The 21,752-nt window shown below is 44.0% G+C and overlaps 1 protein-coding gene across 1 annotated transcript in view; it reads right to left on the bottom strand.

Annotated features, from left to right (window-relative positions):
* Window positions 1-1,261: 1,261 nt before the first annotated feature.
* The window catches only part of URB1 (URB1 ribosome biogenesis 1 homolog (S. cerevisiae)), a gene marked incomplete at both ends in the record, with an annotated part of 40,633 nt that continues 20,142 nt past the window's right edge, over window positions 1,262-21,752 (bottom strand). Inside the window, 17 exons of the mRNA XM_010154137.1 lie at window positions 1,262-1,364; window positions 1,907-2,078; window positions 3,795-3,858; window positions 3,951-4,061; window positions 5,705-5,898; window positions 6,606-6,664; window positions 7,517-7,694; window positions 7,900-8,101; window positions 9,303-10,158; window positions 11,124-11,303; window positions 11,847-12,071; window positions 12,634-12,830; window positions 14,063-14,233; window positions 15,334-15,472; window positions 16,128-16,244; window positions 19,539-19,658; window positions 20,833-20,945. Of these exons, the coding sequence (XP_010152439.1) occupies window positions 1,262-1,364; window positions 1,907-2,078; window positions 3,795-3,858; window positions 3,951-4,061; window positions 5,705-5,898; window positions 6,606-6,664; window positions 7,517-7,694; window positions 7,900-8,101; window positions 9,303-10,158; window positions 11,124-11,303; window positions 11,847-12,071; window positions 12,634-12,830; window positions 14,063-14,233; window positions 15,334-15,472; window positions 16,128-16,244; window positions 19,539-19,658; window positions 20,833-20,945 (3,201 nt within the window). The remainder of the gene's footprint in view (window positions 1,365-1,906; window positions 2,079-3,794; window positions 3,859-3,950; window positions 4,062-5,704; window positions 5,899-6,605; window positions 6,665-7,516; window positions 7,695-7,899; window positions 8,102-9,302; window positions 10,159-11,123; window positions 11,304-11,846; window positions 12,072-12,633; window positions 12,831-14,062; window positions 14,234-15,333; window positions 15,473-16,127; window positions 16,245-19,538; window positions 19,659-20,832; window positions 20,946-21,752) is intronic.

Consider the following 21,752-nt stretch of genomic DNA (forward strand, 5'->3'; position numbering starts at 1 on the left):
ACCACTCTGAGTGCGACCATCCAGCATGTTTCTTTATCCACTGAGCAGTCCATCTGTCAAATCCACGTCTCTCTGATTTAGAGACAAGGATGTCATGGGGATGGTGTCGAATGCTTTGCACAAGCCCAGGTAGATGAAAACAAGAAAAGTCAATCTAAGCAACTAGTTTTCAAGCACCACGTATATCTTTAAACTTTCCATCAATTCTTAGCACAGGCCTCTTCATGACATACAACAGCCCCATGCATCTGTCTGATGGAAAATCGATTGAAGCTTCCCTGTACCGTAACCAGAGCCAGTAACAGGCCAGAGCTCCAGCCAATTCAGCCACAGCGTCCCTCACAGACATCAATACCCCTGCAGAGATCCACTCTGGTCAGGAAACAGCTCCACCCTTCCCCAGCAGTCGCAGCTTCTGCTGTCTGCCCAGAGAATGCCTACAACACTGCAGGGCACGTTCTCCAAGCTGCCCCACCCCTGCCCAGCTCCCAGTGAGGGCACAGCTGGAGGGAGCCGATTACTGCTCCCAAAGACTGAGGCACAAGCAGAGCCAGATCAGAGCTGCCCTCAAACACTGCACGTAGCAGCAGAAGGTACCGTCTCTTCCATGCCTGTTCTGCCCATCATGTTGCTGTGACACCATAGCTGATGCAGAATACAGCTCTACACATCCACCAGAAAAAAAACCACCTTCCAGTGGGGAATATTCTCTATTGATCCCTCCTATGCTATTTTATAATTAGATTGTGCTGGGTTTTGTGATATACAGAATGCAGTTCAAGAGATCAGAGAACTTAAACCTGTCTGCCTCTTGTCTCTTCCAAGCTGTTTCCAGTTCCAGTTTAAAAACCTCTCCTCACCTTAAGCAGATCAGTTCCACTACAGAGGGTTATCCCAATACATTTAGAAGAGCTATGAGGGAGCACCCAGTCATCTGGACAAGAGCAGCTTGGCAGCAGCTATGTTGCTCTGAGTAGCCAAATCTCACTAGATATGATGCATTAGTTGGAAAAGTGCTTTAAAAAAAACAAAAAACCTTAATGCCAGTTATATTTTGTCACCTTTTAAGTAATTCTGAAAGTTACAATGCAATGCAGTAGGTGGTTAAATGATGTATGTCTCTTCTCCCCAAAAGCCAGGCACAAATTCCTTTGCAGTATCAGTTCTTTAGATGGGTAACAACAGAGCTGCAGATAGAGCCATGCAGCTCCCACAGCAGAGTGAAATGACACTAAATAGCCAAGAGAAACATTCACTTTACCTGGTCTGGTCAGTTCACTGAAGAGCTGAAGTAGAAAACAAGGATCATAGAGGTCATCAAGACTCTTGACACTCTCATCTCTATAGAGGGACTCTTGCATCTCCTGAAACCAAAGCCAAACCAGTATTTGTAAGGGACACCACCAATTCCCAGCTTGGTTTCAAACTTCCTCAACCACTTCATCCCATTATAAACCTTGCAAAACATAACGCAACACAGGGCAAGACGTGCTTGTATTTAAACCTGGCTTTCACCATCAGGGTTCCAAAACTATTTCCCCTGACTAGCACTAGCAGGAGTAGAAGCCTGTTAGCAAGCCATATGAAAGTCTGAGGGGCCCACTGTCAGTGGATCCTCAGACAGTCACACTTAACCACTGTTTAAAAGTCCAATTCTGGTCTCACATATATGGCAATCTTTGCAGTGCTGCACAATCACACTTGCTGACAAGATGTGGTCCATATACTGCCATTCATTTGACAAGTGCTCCTAAATAACTAACTCCAGCTCTCCTACGAATTTCAATTACTCTCCTGTTGTAAACAAATTGCAACGTATTACATGATTGCGAGAAAAGAAATCACTGAAGTGAAAGGCTCTTTTTCCACATCAAAGAAAGATAATTCAGCTGTCTGCACCAAGCACCTGTGATGACAGAAGACGGCGATGCTGAGGGAAAGACAGAATTGTCTTCATCATCTTTTCTCGATCTAGCAGACACAGAATCTCCTCCATGCTTGGCTGCTGCCATAGCGACTTCCCTAGACTCTTGCAAGTCTTGTGATGCTCCACAGCGGCTGGACCCCATAGCAGGATTCTTAAACATTGTTAAAAGTAAAGGCATTAGTCAACAGACTGCTAGCACTGAGTGAAAAGCAATTACAGAGGTTATAAATTAGTATTTAAATTTTCCCTTTGCTTGTACTTATTATCCTGTGGGAACTTGAAACTAGAACTCGTTTCCCTGGCAACGCCTTTCTCCTCCATCCAAAAGCTTTTCAAATTCAGCCTGAGGTTGTCTCATTAACTATTTCCTACCCTGTGAATCCAAGTCAAAACTTACCCCCTCAGGAAAAAAGTGCTTTTTATTTAAGCTGTAAGTGCAGGTAGGAGAGCAGCTACATGAAGAGACAGTGATCAAGACCTGGTCACACCAGGTTGTCTCAAACTCAACTGGTATTTCAAACTGGCACCACAGTGGTTCAAAAAAAAAAAAAACCAAAACAAAACACATAAATCCTTACTCTCATCCTCCGAGTTGCTCCTTAGACCCCATTTATTTTGCTGTTGTGCTTAATGTGCTATTGATACTGTTATTTATTACGTGGGCACTGCCAGCAGGACGCCTCGCTGTTAGCAACGGTGTTAGGCGTTCTATCACCCAGAACCGGAACGCTCCCGTTTGTAACACGCTGGGCTCTGCTGGGCTGCACACACAGCACTTTTCCTGCATGTGCTCTATACGCACTCAAACCCTTCAGCGCTGGGATCGAGCCTAGCCAAGTGTCTGGCTACCCATTCCCTTCAGGCTATAGTAGGAAACTTTCTCCTTTAGCCAGCCTAGAAAAGTTATGGGAGCAGGAGAGTGTTTTCAGCGGTCCCAAAACACTCTCCTGTTTGCAAATGCTTTCAATAAAGATCTTCACAGAAGGCAGCTAGTGCCAGAGCCCCTGGCTTCTGGAAGCCACTCAGCTCTCTGCTTACAAGAACCTTCATTTACTGTCCCTCATCATAGGCTGCAGGGATTATCTACATTCTCAGATGAAGCTAAGGATGGAAGACAGGTGCCTATCCCAGAGTCCCTTCCTGCTCCAACTACCTCAGCCAGTACTCTTGCACTGCTGTTAATATTTATGTCACACCTCAAAGAGAAAAGTGCATTTGAGCAAGGCAGAGCAAAAACATCAGTGTCTGCAAGAACTAACTATTAGCAAGGAGTTCCCTGTGGGCTGCTTGGGCACAGGGCCTGAAAACAAACTGATTATTTTATCCGGTACATGGCTCTCTTATGAAACATGTAGATGTATTGCAAGGTTGCACTATAAAGGAGAGCTACAGTCCAGACTGGTGAAAGACAAGGAGGGCCTTGGTACCATGTCAGTACCCCGAATGCATATGTTAATATAAGAGGTTATACATCACTCCTCCACTGGCATGTTCTCTCCAGCAAAACACCGGAGCAGAGTATCACACAGACAGGGGCAAGACCACTGAAAAGACTTAAGGACTGTGCTGAGCAATGAAGCCGGTATCCCAAGGGAACAGGGAAGGGGAAGGAGTCCTACACTAGCAACTTGGGCTTTGGCCTTCATCTGTGAAGAAATCCCTACAGTGGGTTTGGGCGACACATGAGAATTGTGTTAAGAATAGGAAATACATAGGAAAAATGTTTCCAAAAGCAACATTCACCTCTAGGTTTGACCTTGCTTGCTGTTTATCTCAGTTAAAAATAAGAACCTGGAAAAATGCCAATTGTGAGACTGCTTATTTGTGTGTAGTTAGCTGGTCACACACAGGAAGGTGGTCAGCTTACCTGGAATTTATAAGACTCTGATTATTCTTCTCATATAACTGAAGCAGTAACAGTAACTTCTGATCTAAGAAACAAGATGAAACCCAAAGTCAGTCACCTATAAAGATGAAAACCAGATCTAGTAGGAAGTACCTTTCCCAGGCTAAAGACACTTACCTACAGCACTCAGTGTAGCCCCATAGGCACCCAGCAACACGGCAAGGTGACTGCTCTCACAGAGAGAAGGGCTGAGCTTCACAACTGTCAGCAGTATATCTACCAAGGCCTCTGAAATAAAACACACAGCTTTAGCTTTGCTGCTCTCTCAGTTAGATAGCACATATATAAATACCCCCACACACATATATACTCTCTGCATAAATGCACACACACACAGTACTGTACATTTTAGACCAAGATCTATCCCTATAAATATCTAAAACCATCTCCCCAGCTACACTAAAGGCTGACTACAATGCCTTTAATTCAAGTGGAATAACTTTTGTTTTTTAAAAGGAATTTAACAGTATTCCCAAGCTGGACACACAAATGTTATTGCAAGATGAGCTCCAGTGTGGCATAATGTCTTGCAGAAGCTTCCCGTGTGCACACACCTGCTCTCTGGTTAAAAAGAAGTGCTACACCCTACCCCACCATGCCACAGCTCCCTTCTCGCCCAAGAAGGCATCTTAAATTAGCTCAGGAACTTCGGAGTTCACACCCGAGCTGCAGTAACTTGTCAAAATGTTTCTCCACTGTGCATTTAAACAGGGGTCATCACTGCAGAATCCAATTAGTCAGCAAGCTACAGGAACTCTGTCCTAGGCGTACAAAAATTATCCACCTTAGTTTCATAATGAGCTGAGAAAGAGCTCAGACAAGTGATCAGGTTATTGAAGGCAAATAGGTTCTCTGTGGCAGATTTAAGACTTATTTTCTCCCTGAAAAGGCACGTGCTGTTTCCCCTACTATCTACAGGAATGTAAAACGTATGTCAAAACAAAACAGATCATAAAGAAGACAGACTCAATGCACTCCACACCAAGTTTCTGAATTACTGAAGTTAGCCTCAAAGAATGCAGCTTGCCGCTCTACAGAAATACATTCAAAAGGTAAACCACATACAGCATGCAGCAAAATCTGTCACTTATTAATTTCACTAAATTTGTGACTTCATGAGAGCTTTTGGCTCTTTTCAGGTGATTTAGAACTTTAACATTTGTTTACACGTTGCTTGCCAATGTACAAAAAAAAATTTATCAGCATGCTGCCCTGAGAACTTTCCCCCCCTTTTTCTTATACGGCTCCTCCAATCACTGAACCTCAAAGCCCTGCACAGTGGGAAAAGCTGAGGTGTATGTAGAGCAAATGACTGGTTCAAGGTCAGGTGGTATTTCAGAAACAAAGCCAATCCTACACATGAACTAGCACCCACTTTATATTTCTCAAGGAAGGATATTCCTCATGAAAGGTTGCAATACCAAATGTCTATTAATGTAACAGTTAAATTAACATTTTTGACACAACTTGCAAAATCAACGTAAATGTTCTGTATCAACCTATTTTAAAATAGGCTTAAGTGTCACACATGTTTCTAACAGAACCTACAGGCCCTTCGGTAATCTGATGCTAACAGCCACATGAAAACCAAAAGAATCCATTCAAGTTTTCAACAGGGTTAACAAACAACCCCAAATCCGCCTTTCCTGTAGTTTGAGAAAAAGTGCTTAAAACTGGCAGCCATAAAATGAATGCAACTTTTGGATCCAAGTAGAGGTAGAATTTAAAACTAAATGCTAACATTCTAGAATCATTTAATAGCTCTGCAAGTGTACGTAGGTGGACAGGTTACCGGATGGATAGAATATAATGCGAGAAAGACAAGATTACTAAAAATAGTTAAAGGGAAGAAGATTAAAAAAAAACCCCACCTCTTGTCTGGATGTTCGTGCCATCATCTTCTCTTGACCTCAGTATGGCTGACAAAAATAGAGAGTGCTGCGTGACCATCATGTGAAGTCTGGAGAGCTTGACTAATCTCTGACTAAGTGAGGATTCTTTCTGGTATAACAACTGAATAGCGATGTTCAGGACTCTCAAAAAAGCTTCATCTCTGTAGCGGTACCTTTAGAAGCAAGGATCACAGAAAAGTCAGACCCCATGCAAAAGGAAAGATGCTTCCAAAAAACATCTCTTTAAGACATAAGAACCTTGCAAAGAAAGCAAACTTAAAGCCAAAACAAATTTTAAAAAAACGAAAACACATGCACCACTTTCCCTGAGCTGTTTTGATTTTTTTACCCTATATTGGAATCTTAGTTACAAAAAAGAAAAGAGTCAACACACAGTCACACTTGCTACTGCACTCACTTTCATGAAGGATTAGAATTTTGCCTTAGTAACCCTTCAGATTAACACTTCTACCTCTACAGAAGTTATGATTATCCTAAACTACTTTTGATTTCTTTAGTTTTAATGGTTTACATTCAAAAGTGAAAGATCTGAATCTGTTTTCATGTGAATTGTATTTAAGAAATGCCTTAAATAAAAAGGTTATCTGAGCAAAAAGCTTCTTCAGGACAGTCAAAAGTAAGCAGCTAACTCAGCTATCTTGTTAGCTACGTTAGTTATGCACGGAATCCAAGTCTGCCTGCGGTTGTGCAGGCTCAGGCTCCAGTGGATGTGACAAAGCACATCCTGAGAAACAAGGAGCGTTGCCAAATCTGGCTGAATTCAAGGGCGACAGGGTGTTTCCAGCGCTAGGCAGGACAAGGCCAAGAGAACAGAACCGTACTTCCTGCGGCACCGGTGGTGCATCTCAAAATCACTCACTTGAGTCCCGTCTTCACAAGGCTGTACCAGTCATCGGGGTCCACTTCTTCAACAAAGCGCTGTGCGTGTAGTAAGAACAGAAGTTTACATTCAGCACACAGAGCTTCTACAGGTGATCAAGACCAATTTTTGTTCAACAGACACGCTAACAACACACAAGTCAAACACTCAGTTGGGATAGTCAAAAGGTATCCAGGAGCTTTCTTCCCTGTTTTCAACAGTCTTACCTCCCGATTCAAATCTTGTTTTGTTGGTCCTAGGAGGAAGGGAGCAGTTAAAAATCAAACTGGTCTGTAGGTACCAAAAACCCATAGTCCCTAAACTCCTCACATGCTCAAAGCGTGAAAGGTGGCAAGTCAAAGCTAGAGGCTGCTACGCAGGTACTAGATTTTCATGTACCTACAATGTGCTTAAGCTAACCAACCTTTGCATGTGGCGAGCAGGTAAGATACCGGGGTGGCTGGGTGTATGTGTTCTTTACAAAAGCTGATCTTCCCTGAAATGCTATAAACAATGTTTTAAGTTGACTGACAGCTGCACGTGTTAGCAGTCCTGGTAATGGTAGATGATAACCTCATCAGGCCTGCGAACACCATCAGGATGAATGGTATGAGGTGGCCCTTCAGGTCCTGCAAGACTCCCATCTTCATTTGCAACCTTTGATTTTTACCTCTTGGTGACCTCGAGCTCTGATTTTCAGAGGCAACTGCTAGGATAAAGCTATCATCAAGAGCAACTCAAAACTGCTTCTTATAAAGGGTTAGTAGGGCTAAGTTAAGTCTGTAAAAGGCTGTTAAAAGCCATAATCTACAAAACAGAAAATAAAGTCCAGCCTGTATTTAGCAAAGACACAAGTGCACAGTAACACATGCACACAATAACATTCTAGCAATGCAGATAAGAAGTCTTACCAGTAGCTCTTCAAACCTCAGCAGCATGGACCTCTCTGCTTCCTGGTTTCTTTCGTCTTTACTGCTGTTGTACATGACAATTAACCCCTTCATGCAGGCTGCCAACAGGCGTCTCCTCCAGGAATGCAGCTCTTCAGAGTTTTCAAGCACTTTAGATATGGCATCTGCCAATGTCCAACTGCAGAAAGGTATTCAGTTATTTTTCAGTGTTGTAACATGCTTTTTGCATATGCTAAAGGTGTCTTGCTGCCAAAGCTCTGAAGTGACAGATTGTCTGAGGAGAGGATGCTGTTATTATTCACAATATTTGCTTTCACACATATCTATCACAGTGCTTTACAGGACAAGCCCAGTCCTGAAATAAGGCAAAGGGATTTGCCTACCTCTCCATATTTTCTGCTTTCTCAAGAGCAGCAGGAAGCAGGTCAATAAGCTTTCGCAGCCCTTTGCTTTCTGAAGATGGTAACAACTTTGAAAGAACCTGCAGTTTCACAGTGGTGTCATGTGATTCTTCAGTGTCTTGAAATACACTGCAGAGCTCCTTCCACAATGCCTTCCTTAAGGCAGGTATAACAGCAGAGGCAACTGTTGGGAGAGAGCCGGGGGGCACAGGTTTCACCATGTAAGCGCGTTAAGCAACAACAGACTTACAGTTACAAAAATCCCAAATCGCTTTTCTAATCAAGCTCTAGATTACTAGGTTTCCATGAAATCACACCACAGCAGCTGCTGATCTGCCACAGAGAAGTGCACTGTGTATTGCTCCACAGCACCATTAGGAAGCATTTACCAGACATACCAGACAACCACTTGCAAGCAAGTGAGCAAGCAAACAATGCAGACCTTCAGAAGAGGGACGGCTTCCTGATAAGACGCCTTGTGCTTGCATCTCAGGAAGGATGAAACCTTACCAATTCTCTGACCCTGGGCTCAACGGAAATTTTCTCTCACATCAGACAGCTAACAGACACCTTCTAAACCAAGTCAGACAGCAGTTTCCCCTTGTTGTGTTCAGACACAAAACCACTGGTGTGCATTAGGTGCTGGAGAAAGGCTTAGTTCTTTAAGCCATCCTCTACTTCCCTGTGTGCTGATGAGATATTTTCACTACTTGAACTTCTCCTAGATGGAACTAGCCTTCTCCACCAACAGCCAGCCTGTTTCTGTTGCTAGTCACATTTCTATGCAATAAGAGAAATGAAATCCAAGTGACACTCTTCTGTTGAGTTGAACCTTAACTCGTAGTTTTGGTGGTAGAAAATTTAACAGTCTTGTCAATTTAATGCTGCTGTGGGTTTGGGATGTTCTGGACTGCCAACTTAGGAAAGCATTACTGTAGGAAGCTATATTTGGAAATTTACGTTAGGAGAAAGTTTTGGACTCTCGCACTTGTAAAAGTGAAAGCTTGCGTTCTGCAAAACCATATGGCTCTGGCATTCCCCTCACCAGGCAGCGTTCTGTCTGTGCCTGAGAAAGAGTTTTTACCTCCTATACGAAACCAAGATAAGCATGAAGACAGATTTTCACATGTACTAAGAATTAAATAAGGGCTTCAAAAGGGAAACCTGGGCAGCAGCAACCGTAAGAGTACTTTGCTTCAGACTAACAGCCCATCTTCAGCACAGTCCTTTACCTTTTTGGTACTTGTATGTGCCTAACTTCTAATGATTCTCCTACATTTTATCACCTCTACTAATTGTGCAGAGTATCCAAGACTAAGGCCAGCAGAGCCTACACTGGGAATGTGGCTTCCCAAATAACAAACAGGGATCAGCGGTGGCTTTACCTGCAGAAGGTCGGGTGTAATCGTACTGGTCTCTGCACTGCAAATACACATTAAGGAGTGGAAGCAAGCTCTCCATGTTCTTCCTGAGGTACGATCCAGTGGCACTGCCCAAGCACCACAGCTCAAACTGCAGCAGGTGAGTCCGGCAGTGTTTTAGCAGCATGCCCACAATGGCAAGGGAGGTTTCTGACCTCTGGTTAAGGCAGTGAACATGCACCTCCACACTGACTGCGTGTGCAAGGACTGGCTCGCTCTGGAGAGCCTGAAGGAACACCTTCTCCAAATCTTTGCTGGCTGATGCTGACATCAGTATCCCCAAAGCTTTGATGTGCTCTGTGGACAGCAACAGCTCTCCTCGCTGAGGCTGCCTTTGGTAGCTCTCTGTGAGGAGCTGCACCAAAATCAGTCCATAGAAGCTTAATTGTTTCCCTTTTTTAGGGGATTTTTCAGATTTCTGAGTAGTCAAGCTCGTCTCAGGAAGTCGCAGCATGGTTAAAGTGATCTCTTCCAGCTGAGCTGCAGCCATGTATGTGTGCAGCTCCTCCAGAGCCTCCAGCTGGTGAGACTTCTTGGGAGACACCTGGCTTCGGTCCTTCCCTGCAGCCTGTAGCTCTTTCAAGACGCTGTTTGTGATAGCTTCAAAATACTTCGATAACACATGTTTGTGACCCATGCTCTGCAACATCGGGGCACCTGTTTTCAATAGCTGGAGCACACCCGCGTTGAGGTGAGCTGACAGGAGCTTCACAGTGACAGGGTTTAAACTGTGCTGAGGAAGAGAACGTTGTTCTAATGCCAGGAACCAACTCTCCAGCGTAGGATGTCCGAAAATCAGCATGAGCATATCTTCCAGTGTCTGTAATAAATGGTTGTAACATTATCACTGAACAGATAATTACAATCTGGGGGGAGGAATCATTCATCTGCCTTTTTCCAGAGCACATCTATTACAATTAACAGACATGAAATTGTCTATTAACTGGTCAGAGAATAAAAATGTTAACGAATTACAAGCACACTAATGCCATTCTTCCAACATTTATGATGTGGGAAGCACACTGTTCTCCACGTCTAAGGACATTTCCAGGGGAAATCTGTATATTCTGGGGTTTGGCAATACAGTCCCATTTTAATCTCCACAAATCCACAGAAGAGATGAAAAGGGGGCTACAATTCATTCCTCTGAGTACATAATGTTCATAACCAGGCTTTATGCAGGGCTTAGGGAACAGAATTTCTTCTGCAAAGTGATCTCTGTCAGGACTTCTCCTGACTACTCAAGGGTGAGACTGTGGATGACACAGCTTGGTCAAGTCTGCAGACGGCAGTTTCGTGACTGCTGGACCACATGCTCAAAGTTCTTAAGTCTTCCTCCTAGACCTTAACAGCATCCCTCTGTGCAATACAAAGTGTATGATAACCTGCTCACTCCCTGCCCTTCTGAGGGCCTGGCAAAAGCTAGAGTAATGCGTCTACAAAGTGGTAAAATCCTCTTCAAGCCCTCACACAGTGAGTGTATGACAGACACACTTTAATCCTAATTGAAATCCCAGAAATCCTCATGACTATTATCAAGTGACAGCACTCACACAGCCTGATCTGTCCTAGATCCCCTGTCCTCTGTCATGTTTAGCCAGTTCCATGTTTTCATGATCGATGGAAATGTATCAACATAATGTGTGTTCAAATATCTTTCACGTTTAAGATCATTTGCTTTATTTAATGGTTCAGCAAAACTTATTACTATCTCCCTCGAGAACAAATCGAGTCAAAAGTTTACTAACAGGTGAGCTGCAGTTTGCATATCAAGGGATTTGGTACCTTGTCATTTGAAGACTCCTCTGTAATCAGAGATTCCTCATCCATAAAGAGATCTGATTCAGTCTGATGCTCTTCTCGTTTCTGCTGTCTATCCAACTCCAGCTGATTTCCCCGGCATAGCAAGCTTCTCAGCAGGTCCACACAGAGGTCAACAAGGTGAGGACCAAAAGTTTTACTAAGCTGTGAAAATAACAGACACCTCGGAAGTTAAGAAAGGAGAAGGATGGGAGCAGAAGGATAATTATCCAACAGGAACAGAAATTAACCAAGAACTTCCTAGATTACAACCTTTCCTGGGGGAAGTAATCACTCCCCTCTGTAGAAACCCGATTCTAAGAAAAGCCTCAGGGTGCCAAATCAGTATTTACAGATTCTAATCTATACTGTGAATTTTGGTGTATCACAGGCCAATGAATTTCACCCTCTGGAGAGGCCTCTTATGGAGGCCCACGAGCTGGAATCAAAACTGGAGTTTATTTGCACTATGCATGGATCGGTAACTTAACCCATGTGAAGTAAATCCAAAATTCCTCAACAATTAGGCTAGACATTTGTTTACAAATTAGGTGCAGGCTTGTCAGGTGCTCTACAGCCTCAGCAAGAGCCGAGTACATGAAAAAGCTGTAGAACTGGATAGAGGAGTTTTAACCATCAAGTTATTTGTATTTGCTGCATTAAAATAAAACAAACCAACCCGCAATATCATCGCAATGTTGCTCTTACACTGCCAAAGTTCTCCACTGTGGACTTCAGGTACAGCAACACATGCTTTACTCCTAACAAAAGCTGTTCAGCCGGGAGCTGGGAAGCCAAGTCTCTCAATTTTGTCTGGATATCGTCTTCCAGTAAGGTATTGCTTCCTCTCTCATAGGCTTTCTTTAGCAAAGTGGTAAATACAGAATCCAGGGCCACTGCAGGTTCTTTACATACCTCTTTGCGTTTTTTAAACTGTTTAAAATGAAAAAAAAGAAGAAAAATAAAGATGAGTATAAATCAAAAGTTTCAGCTGCCTGTTTTGAAATAAGCCCTGTGCTAAGAGCAGAACTGAAGCTCCAGGAGCAGGCGTGTACAGCCCAGCTACCACAGAACTAGGCAAAGGTGTCCCAGGGCAAATCTGCACATGGCCACTGCTGGGCTAACAGGAAAACAGCAAGCCCTAGTGCAGCTGGTCCATGCATCCCCAACCCATACCCTGGGTGATCTCCAACCACTGTAAACCGGCTCCTCAGGCCACGCCACACATTATGCTACACCGTGCCTGATGAGGAGCTGCAGTCTGGGGGAGTGCGTACAACCCGTGAGCCCTGGCTTCGCTTCCCAACCACAGCACAGACTTCTTGTGTCACCAGAAAGAAGCCCTTGAGCAAATTTGTGTCCCAACATGATCAAGCAGCAATACAGAATCAGCTTAACGTAAACACACTTTCTGATGGAAATGTAACCCTGACACACTGTGAGGTTTTACATTAATACTTGCTCAGGCATTCAAGTGACTTCAGGTATTCCATACCACAGGTTCCTGAGACTGCTGGGGTATCCAGAGTTTATAGTACTGGTTAAACTGGTAGAGTTGAGGATACTTTGAAACTTTCAAGGACTGCAGATCTTTATCATAGAGCTGGAACATCAAGCAGAGGGCGAGGGGTTCTCTCTGAGAATGCAGGAGGTCAGTGAAAACAGCAACAAGATAGTCTACGATGTGGGCTCCTAGAAAAGCCAAATAAAAAAATTAAAACTTCTGTCGACAGAAGTAATCTGCACAAGCACAGACACTAAGGTAACCCTCTTTCCTTAAGACCTGGGCAACAGGCCATACAGCATCATTTAGAAAAGTACTGAATAGGATTAAAAGGTGTTTGGTGATAAGCTAGACCAGTGTTCCTGACTCACGAGTTATCTGGAAAAATCCTCCATAGAGTACTCCTTGTTGAAGTAAATAATCACCCCTCTAACAGACACGCTCAGGTTGGTCTATTTCCTTCCAGACAAGCATAAAACTAACTCCGCCTTTACAGTGTTGTGCTAAACTTGTCTGTAGTTTGATGGATAAGGACTCCAGCCAAGCATCACTTCAGAGATCTGATTTGTACTGGGAGGAACACACCCAGTTTAACAAACTGGTTAAATATAGAGGATTTTCTTTCATAACTGGGACTTCCAGTCCCACCCCAGGTGCCACTCAACCGCCAAACATACACAGGACTTAGTGAGGTGCTGTGAGGTTGGCAAATCCTGCTCTGAGGTTCACCGCTGCCCCTGCGACTCCTCACTCCACCAAAACCTTCCCTCAGGGTGGTGGTAGAACTTTTGCAACATTCACCCCTGGAGCTCCATTTCTGAAGCAGTTTTCTTTGGAAAACACACCCATTTTCCATTCAACACTCCAGTTCTCTCTCCCCTACTGAGTGGTCTCAGTGGAAGAGGTGCCTACAGCTGCTGAAACAACCTTCTTCTCACAATCTGCACACTCTGCCATGGAAGTGAAACTGCTTCCAGGCCAAGACTGTCTGTGCAGGGATGGTGGCTCTGCACAGCTCCTCAGACCCCCTCTATACTGTGGTCAGAGCCTGGTGTCATTCTCCTCCTTCACTTCCCTGCATCTCAGAGAGGGAAGGTGGGCTCTCTTTTCCTGACCTGGGCAAGTTTGTTTTCCCACAGTAGGAGCTCCATAGAGTCAAATGGCAGTTTACAGACTTTCCATTCTATTGCATTTCCATTTGTTTTCCCTACTCCAGAAACAAAGAGCGAGCTTCTTTAGGGTCAGAAAAAAAGGAAAGAAGCACCTCATACGCTCTCTTGAGCAGGGAACACCACGGATCTGCACCTCCTTGTGCTTGCAATGAAGACAATAAAATGTCTTGCAGAGCTCATTGGGTAAGAATGATCCCAATTCCACTCCACTAGCAGAGATGAATACATAGAAACACAAAAGTCCATACCCGTTCCATTTTCAGTCTGAAGCAACAGGATATTCCTGGCTTCTAATGCAGCAGGGACAACAGCACTGAATGGAAATGTTTGGATAATCATGTCTTCATTTAAAGTCAACTCAATTTCTTCATCTAAGCCATCACTGCCCTCAACCAGAACATCCACCATATCCAGGACATCTGTTAAGTGAAGAAAAAAAAGATGTAAGCATAGGATTCTGACTAACTAGAAAATAATGGAGGTAGAATCCAACACTCCAGAAGTATTACCCAGCTTCTGAATTCTCAAGGCAGAAAAAAGGATTCAAGACACATTTGCCTAGCAATGTAGTGGTAAAAAGCAACTGTAAAAGTCACTGCCTCTTTCTGTATGCTTAACATTACTTTTTGCCTTTCAACACTGCTGTCCAGCTGACAGAAGTAAGGGAAGGGAAGAGGTGCATCATCTACTGCTATCCTGATGGCATTAAGTAAGGACTATCAGAGCCTAACAGTGACAGGAAACGTGTATGGGAAAGTATGAAGGAAGCAGCCACTTCCCCATTAAAAGAGCATACTGAGCAGTCCTTGAAGAGCTGCTCAGGTCTGTATGGCCAGAGGACCAAAGCGTGGTCATGAAAGCATCAACGACAGCTTTAACATACGAAGTATGTACCATGTATTCCAGGGCTGGCATTACTTCTCCATAATACAGTCAACTCAAGGCAAGTGATCCATCTGCTACTGAGTGTTAAACTACCTTGATTATCTTACATTTAGGTACTGCAAAATCCGACACATGGTCTGTTACAGCAGAACAGCTAGCACATGGTAAGTTGTCCCAGTGTCCACATCTGCAGAATTCTCAGTTTGTCTGCAGCAGGGCTGGGACTGGTCCCAGAAAGCAGGAGCAGCAAAACTCTAGCTGCGTGCCTGGGAGTAAGAAAGTTCCCTGGGCACGTCAGCCCCTTCCCTCCTGGGTGAACACGTTATTAGCAGTCCCAGGGAGAACAACTGTAATAGTTTTCATTTTAGTTAGAAAAAGCTGCTGCAGGAGCCTGCAGAGAGATTTAAGATACCATTAAAACAGTGTAACTTAATCCCGAATTACTTTTGGAGGTAAAGCAGTAACTTTGCAATTCAGACTTCTACTTCTGATGCTAAATACAACTGGAGGGCTGAATCCTGTAGGTCCTTACTTGAGCAGGATGTCCACAGCTATCAGTCATCAGTTTGCAGCTAAGGCATAGAAAATTTAGCACAAAGTCTTGGAATTCCCAGTTGAGGGGATCATCACATACCGTCAATGTGGGAAATGGGGATGCTGACGTTATCAGAGTCTTGTTTGACCATATTAACTTGGAGCACGCTGGCTTCCTGAACAAGGTCTGCTGCTTTATCTGTATATGGATAGGGATTCGTCACCAGTTTCAACAGGACCTGTTAACAAAGGTTGAGAGGGAAATGTTAAGTGCACAGGCTATTAAGTCTACAGGAATTGTTTTGTTTAGAAAGACCATCTGCTAAACATGGTTGGAAGCTGGGAAAGTTTTAGCAGGACAACTTCCACATACTACCTGCCTATGGTTATTGCTGTATGTGGAACACTGGGTCTGAAGGAAAAAGAAATGTTCACTACAATTTCACACCCATACCGCAACCACAGACTGAGTCCCTGGGGAAATTGCAATGAAAAAGAAGCACTGGGCATTTTAACATCCTGAAGAGTAAACAGGAAATGTCAACCTTTCTTGTAAAAAAGCTACAATTTACTTACAATTACCAAGAATTTTGGCAGGTACCGCCACATAAAGAAGAGAAGAGATAAGAGCTACCCCTCCACACAACATTTTACACTTAACAATGCTGTAATAACAATTTCTCTTTCCAGATTTAGTTTTCCTCTAACCATTTCACTGTCCTCCCACCCAAGAAAAGAAAGATGTCAGCTCTGTACAAAGAATTACAAACACTGCTTTTCTCAGAATTCATTCACTGATCTTTGACAGGTTTCTCAACAATAGCAACAAAATAATTAGTCTCCATTAATGCTATTTTTAGCATTGTTTATCCAGCTAATTTGAATAGTTGTTACCCTTTCCAAAAATTGAATCACTGCTTCCTTTTTGTCTTCTTTTGTATTATCCAAGTGTTCCAGCCAAACTGAAAGTTCCTTCCATGTGTACTCAAACACTCCACTGTCACGTAAAACCTGTCCAGAAAACCAAAGGAGGGGTAAAGTACAAAACCCAAACAACCAAAATACAAGACCTCCCAAAATCACAGATCTTCCTGCACAGCAACTTCATGTTTTCTTTTTCTCGGAAAGAAGAAAAGAAGAGCAGGTTGATGAACAGAAATAGCTGTCATTCTCATCCCCTCAGTTCAAGAGGCCTTATTCCCCACTCGCCAGGGCAGCTCTAACTGTGTAACAGAGGGTAAAACTAAATGCATTTTTAAACCAAAATCTTTCAAGTCTGTATGGACTGGCCTCAGTATAAGCACGACCAAGGCCTAGTACCTTCATCACGGCTGTTTTGCTTACTGCTCTCAGTAAAAGCAGCGAGAGGTGAGGCATGACTGTTTTACAGCTGATGAATGAAACCAGCTGAGCTCTGCCAGACACACACAGCTGCTGTGAGAAAAGGGCAAGAAGCAGTTCTGGGGCAGAGAAAGGAGGGTTTAAGGATGATCCAAGTAAGAAGCAAAACATGGCTTACTCTCTCACAACCGGGAAAATCAGCTGAGAGCAACTTCTTTCTGCTCATCTTCTCAGAGCCTGCCCTCCTCTCCCCTCCTGTCTGCAGCACAAACCAGTCCAGCTGCAGTCCAGCTCTGCTCTCACACAGAGCCTGTGGGTGGGATGGATCCCATGGGGACCCCATTCTGCCCACAGCTATTCACTGCTCTGGACACTGCATGTGGCCATCCTGTTATGACCGTTTATGCCCACGCGTTTGGAATACAAGACTTCCACAAGCATGCAGGACACAGGAACCTGCTTCGTCATGTGCCAGGGCAGTACATGCTGGATCCAGAGGCCACTGTGCTACCTGCAGCGCTGCTCACTGCAGTGGCCTCTCTGCCACTGTGCTGCTCAAGGCCTGTGGCGTGGGGACATGGAGGAAGAGAGCCAGCTACCGCACAGAGCCGCACCCAGGGTCAATCCGCCTGGCTGGTCCCAGCCTGCAAAACAGCCTTAGATACTGGACAGCTTCCACGGAGCTGGTGTGTCCCCTGTCCTACCACGCAGCCTGCAACACCAGGTGTGTCCCCAGCAGCCAGGGCTACTGCCATGCTGTCTCATACGCTGGCAAGGAAGGTTCCACTGCAGCACAGCCAAAGCTAAGAGTGAGGGTAAAGGTGAGCAGGACTTCTGGTCCAACCACGTCAAGTCCTTCTGTTGTTCAGCAGTCAGTCAGCACAAACCCAACCAAGGTCAAAGTTGCCTGGGGACAGAGCATTTGTTCCCTCCTTACTGTATCTTATTTTTATCATTTCAGAGGAGCAGGCTATCTTTATACCATTACAGCAAGGAAAAAAGAAAACAGCATACCCTTAAAAAGAGCCAGTAGGGGGACTTTTGGAAAGTACTGATGTAATATAAAGGAAAATCATGGCTAAATTAAATCTAAATCAGGCTACATGTGCTTAAAAGGGTTGGGCTGATGGGTAAACAGTCAAATAAACGAACAGTGGGTCGTGACCACAGCAAGGTCCAGAAAACAGCGGAGGCATACTCATGGCTGCGGTGGGCGGTGAGGAGATCCAATTTTACCACAATCAAGTAACAGGCACTCAGATATTTAGAAATCTTTGCCCACTTCATATTCTCTAAATTCAGGCCCTTATCTGAGGCACCTAAATCAGGAACTTGGTGACCCTATGCTCTGTCTGTAAAAGAAAGGATGAGGGGGCCGAGGAGGAGGAACAGCTGTGTGTGAAGGACAGGCAATCTGAATCGCACAATGGTAGAACCCACCTGCCCCTCACTCTCATCGAGAGGAAACCTTGACCAGCTTCCTAACTCTGGCACCTGTATAAATGACTAATTATGCGCGATGAATCCATGCCTTTGTTTCTCCCCACACACAGAATGCAAAGGAAGCTATTGCAGTTCATTTGCTCTACATTTACTCTGTGTACACCACCAGCAGCTATAAAAATAACACTGCTGCTTACACGAATCCAACAGGGTAATTCATTTAAAGAAAGGAAAAAAAAAAAGGATTCATTTTTAAATAATAAACTATTTTTGGCAGAGTCTCAAAATAGAAGTACACTTGCAGCTCTCATGAAAACAGGCAGGAACAGAATGTGAAATCCAAAAACACGCCTTCCGACTATATGGCACTGTGTTGAAAAAGTAAGCAAAACACACTCATTAACATCTATTCTTAGCAGCCTTTTTGCTGGCTTAACTGCCCTAACATCACTGCTCCTGTATTCTCTTCAGAGAAAACGAAATGGACTGAATCTAAAAGAGGAAACAAGGATGAGTCAGGCAGCCCACGTCCCCACTCAGCAAAAGAATCCAAATACACTAGAAAGACTGTACTGGGTAGCTTTTGATTGAAGTCTTCATTACTGTGAAACAAAGTTAACCTGACTTTAATCCCCTGCAGGGATCACGGGACACTAAAACTTAATACAATCACTGTAACTTTGGCTTAATGGACTGAACATTACAAGTCCACCTGTGAGTGAAGCTAAATGCAGAAATTAAGTCAAAGCTGTACACAAACTGGTATGCCACTGTTACTATGGGACACTGCACAAGGAGCCCTGTTCAGGGCTTAGAACAGCTTTTTGGATTTTCTCTTGGCGGGCACAAGTTGTTTGGTTGGGTTTGGTTTTAATGTAGGTTTCTACCCCTACCTAGACAGCTAAAAGATGCCCAGTCTTAAAGAGATACTGAAAATGACAGCCATCAGTGCCTCTATGAAACCTGCAGTTGATGAGCACTTCCGAAAAGTCAGGTAACTTATTTAAATGCACAGAAGGGGATTTTAATTCCTTTTTGAAGACAAAAGTACTCCTTGCATTAGAGCTTGTATCAGATTGTAACAAACAGGACTATTTTGTAAGGCCAGAGCAAACTAAGGCTTCAGGAAGGCTTGAGTGATGAAGTACAGAATTAAACAGATGAGGATTAAAAAGAAAAATCAAAAATAATCTCTTCCTGACCAATGTCAAGACCTCTGCAGGCACAAGCTACATTGATTTATTACAGTATCAGAATTGGTTCGGACTAGGGGGGCGGGCAAGCATTAAAGACATTGTTCTTACTATTTCATCATCTGTTGCAGCAAATTCAGCTGACAGCATTTACTTTCATAGAATACGTAGCTAAATTCCAAGAACAGTAGCAGAAAACAGGAAAGGCAGCTGTTGGCCCCAGAACTATGCATTAAAGGTATCTGCTTTAAGACAAAATTTTGCAATCCTGAAATTTCAGACCAATGGGATGTAGCAAATACCTTGCTATTTCAGATCAAACGCTTACCTTGATGATCAGTTTTTTGGTTGAAATTTTCAAATGAGAGTGGTTACTTGTAACAAACATTTTCATCAGTAAGTAGAACACTGATTTTTCACCAGATTCCTTCTCTGTCTCAGAGACATCCTGAAAGAAAAATATATGAAAATTGCTCTGGTACCACAACACTAGACAGGATTATGTTGCACTGAAGCAGATATGAAATATATTATTTTACAAACCTGCCCAAAAATACCAAGGCCAGAAATGAATGGGATCATTTATACAACTTTGCATTAGTGAGCCAGGAAGATAAGTACAATGGTTTTCAGAAAGTGGAAGAAGAAATGAGTAACAGAAACACCAACCAATACAAGGGTCTAAGATAAAGCCACCCTCCTCCCCAGTCATCCATCCGTATTTCTGTAACCCCCAGGAATTCAGACTTCCTGCAAGCACCTGAATAAGAAATACAATCATCTAGAAGACTGACCCCCAAAGAACAGGTAAACAATGCAAGCCACAGGGATGCTGAACACTGTCCAAACGTCAAATGAAAACCCTTCAGCCACTTCTCCTGCTTTTCTCACTGACTTGCACTGGATATCTAACCACCATAACCCTCTAACGCTGACAGATTTGGCTTTTACCTTTTCTGATAAAACCTGTCTATACCAGAAGGGCAAAGCCACAAGAAAATAGCTTCTTTGCCACTTTTCAGGTTTTACTTCGCTTGCTCTTAACTCTCCTAATTTTTCATTTATGGCCAACTGGAGAGGATGGAAAATCTCCTACAAGGCACAGTCACAATCCCAACATTGATGGGTGTCTGCTTCCCTGCAAAGCTAGGCCCACTCTTTTCTGCAGACATGAAAAGCAGGCTCTACAGCATTCTTCTTTTACAAGCCTACACTGAAGGCGACAACAGGGGCCCTCCAGTAGTTATGGAGATGAGGGACAGCCTTAAATGCCATAATATTCCCGGGGAATGTGTGGGTTGTCTCCCCTCAGCAGCTGACTTCCTTGTCCTTAGGATTTCCAAACCAGTAGAATCCAGCAAATTCTCACTCTTGCTCCTCTCCCAGAACAAGAAGAGCTGAAGGAACCTTGTCCAGCCTCAACAGGGAGACAGAATTTTCTGTCCTTGTAGAAAAACTTTTCAACTCAGAAGGGGTTCTTCACTAATGCTAAGACTATAATTCCTACTGGGTCACCTCCCAGGATACCTGGATTGAGCCTAGCTTAAAAACAGACAGTGCTGGCCGTAAAGATTTGAGGACAACACACCAAAGAAACGTAAACCTGCCTTGAAGTCTCTTACCTGTACTCTGAACCAGGCAAACTTATTTGCAGGAAGTTCCAAAGCCACTTTCAGTATATGGTGCTGCAGAACAGGAGGGACCTCTTCTCGCAGGCCCTTTTCAGTGACGATACCTGAGGTTTGAAAGCAATACAATCAACCTGATTCAGGTGTATCTTCCTGATACCTCAGGAACACTAATAATTTAGTGTTTCAAACCACCACTGTGAGATAAGCAGGCAAACCATGAATTTTCATAGCCTGAAACACTATCATTATGTTTGGCCAATATAAGGCTGGAATCCGTCCCTCAGCAGGGAAAGTCTAGCACCTGTCCCAGGCCATCACTGGCCCATGGGGATACAAAATCTCTACCAGTCTCAGCAACCCTGAAAAGCTGTGTCCTACAGAAAGTAAAGAGGATGGATAACTAGAGACCAAAATACAGAATTTAAGTCAATAACAAATCTTAACACTTATGCGATTCCAGCATTTGCTACAGGCAAAAGACATGCGGGAGGGAAGGGATGCCATCCAGAGGGACCTGGACAGGCTGGAGAGGTGGGCCCCTGCCAATCTCATGGAGTTCAACAAGGCCTGCACCTGGGTCAGGGCAATCCCAAGCACAAGTACAGGCTGGGGGGAGAATGGATCGAGAGCAGCCCTGAGGGGAAGGACTTGGGGGTACTGGTGGACGAAAAGCTGGACATGAGCCGGCAGTGTGCGCTGGCAGCCCAGAAGGCCAACCGTATCCTGGGCTGTATCCAGAGAAGTGTGGCCAGCAGGTCGAGGGAGATGATTCTCCCTCTGCATCCAGATCTGGGGCCCCCAGTATAAAAAGGATATCAACCAGTTGGAGCAAGTCCAGAGGAGGCCACGAAGATGCTCCGAGGGCTGGAGCACCTCTGCTATGGGGACAGGCTGAGAGAGGTGGGCTTGTT

The sequence above is a fragment of the Eurypyga helias genome, unplaced genomic scaffold, assembly GCF_000690775.1.
Source record: "Eurypyga helias isolate BGI_N326 unplaced genomic scaffold, ASM69077v1 scaffold29206, whole genome shotgun sequence".
Taxonomy (NCBI): domain Eukaryota; kingdom Metazoa; phylum Chordata; class Aves; order Eurypygiformes; family Eurypygidae; genus Eurypyga; species Eurypyga helias.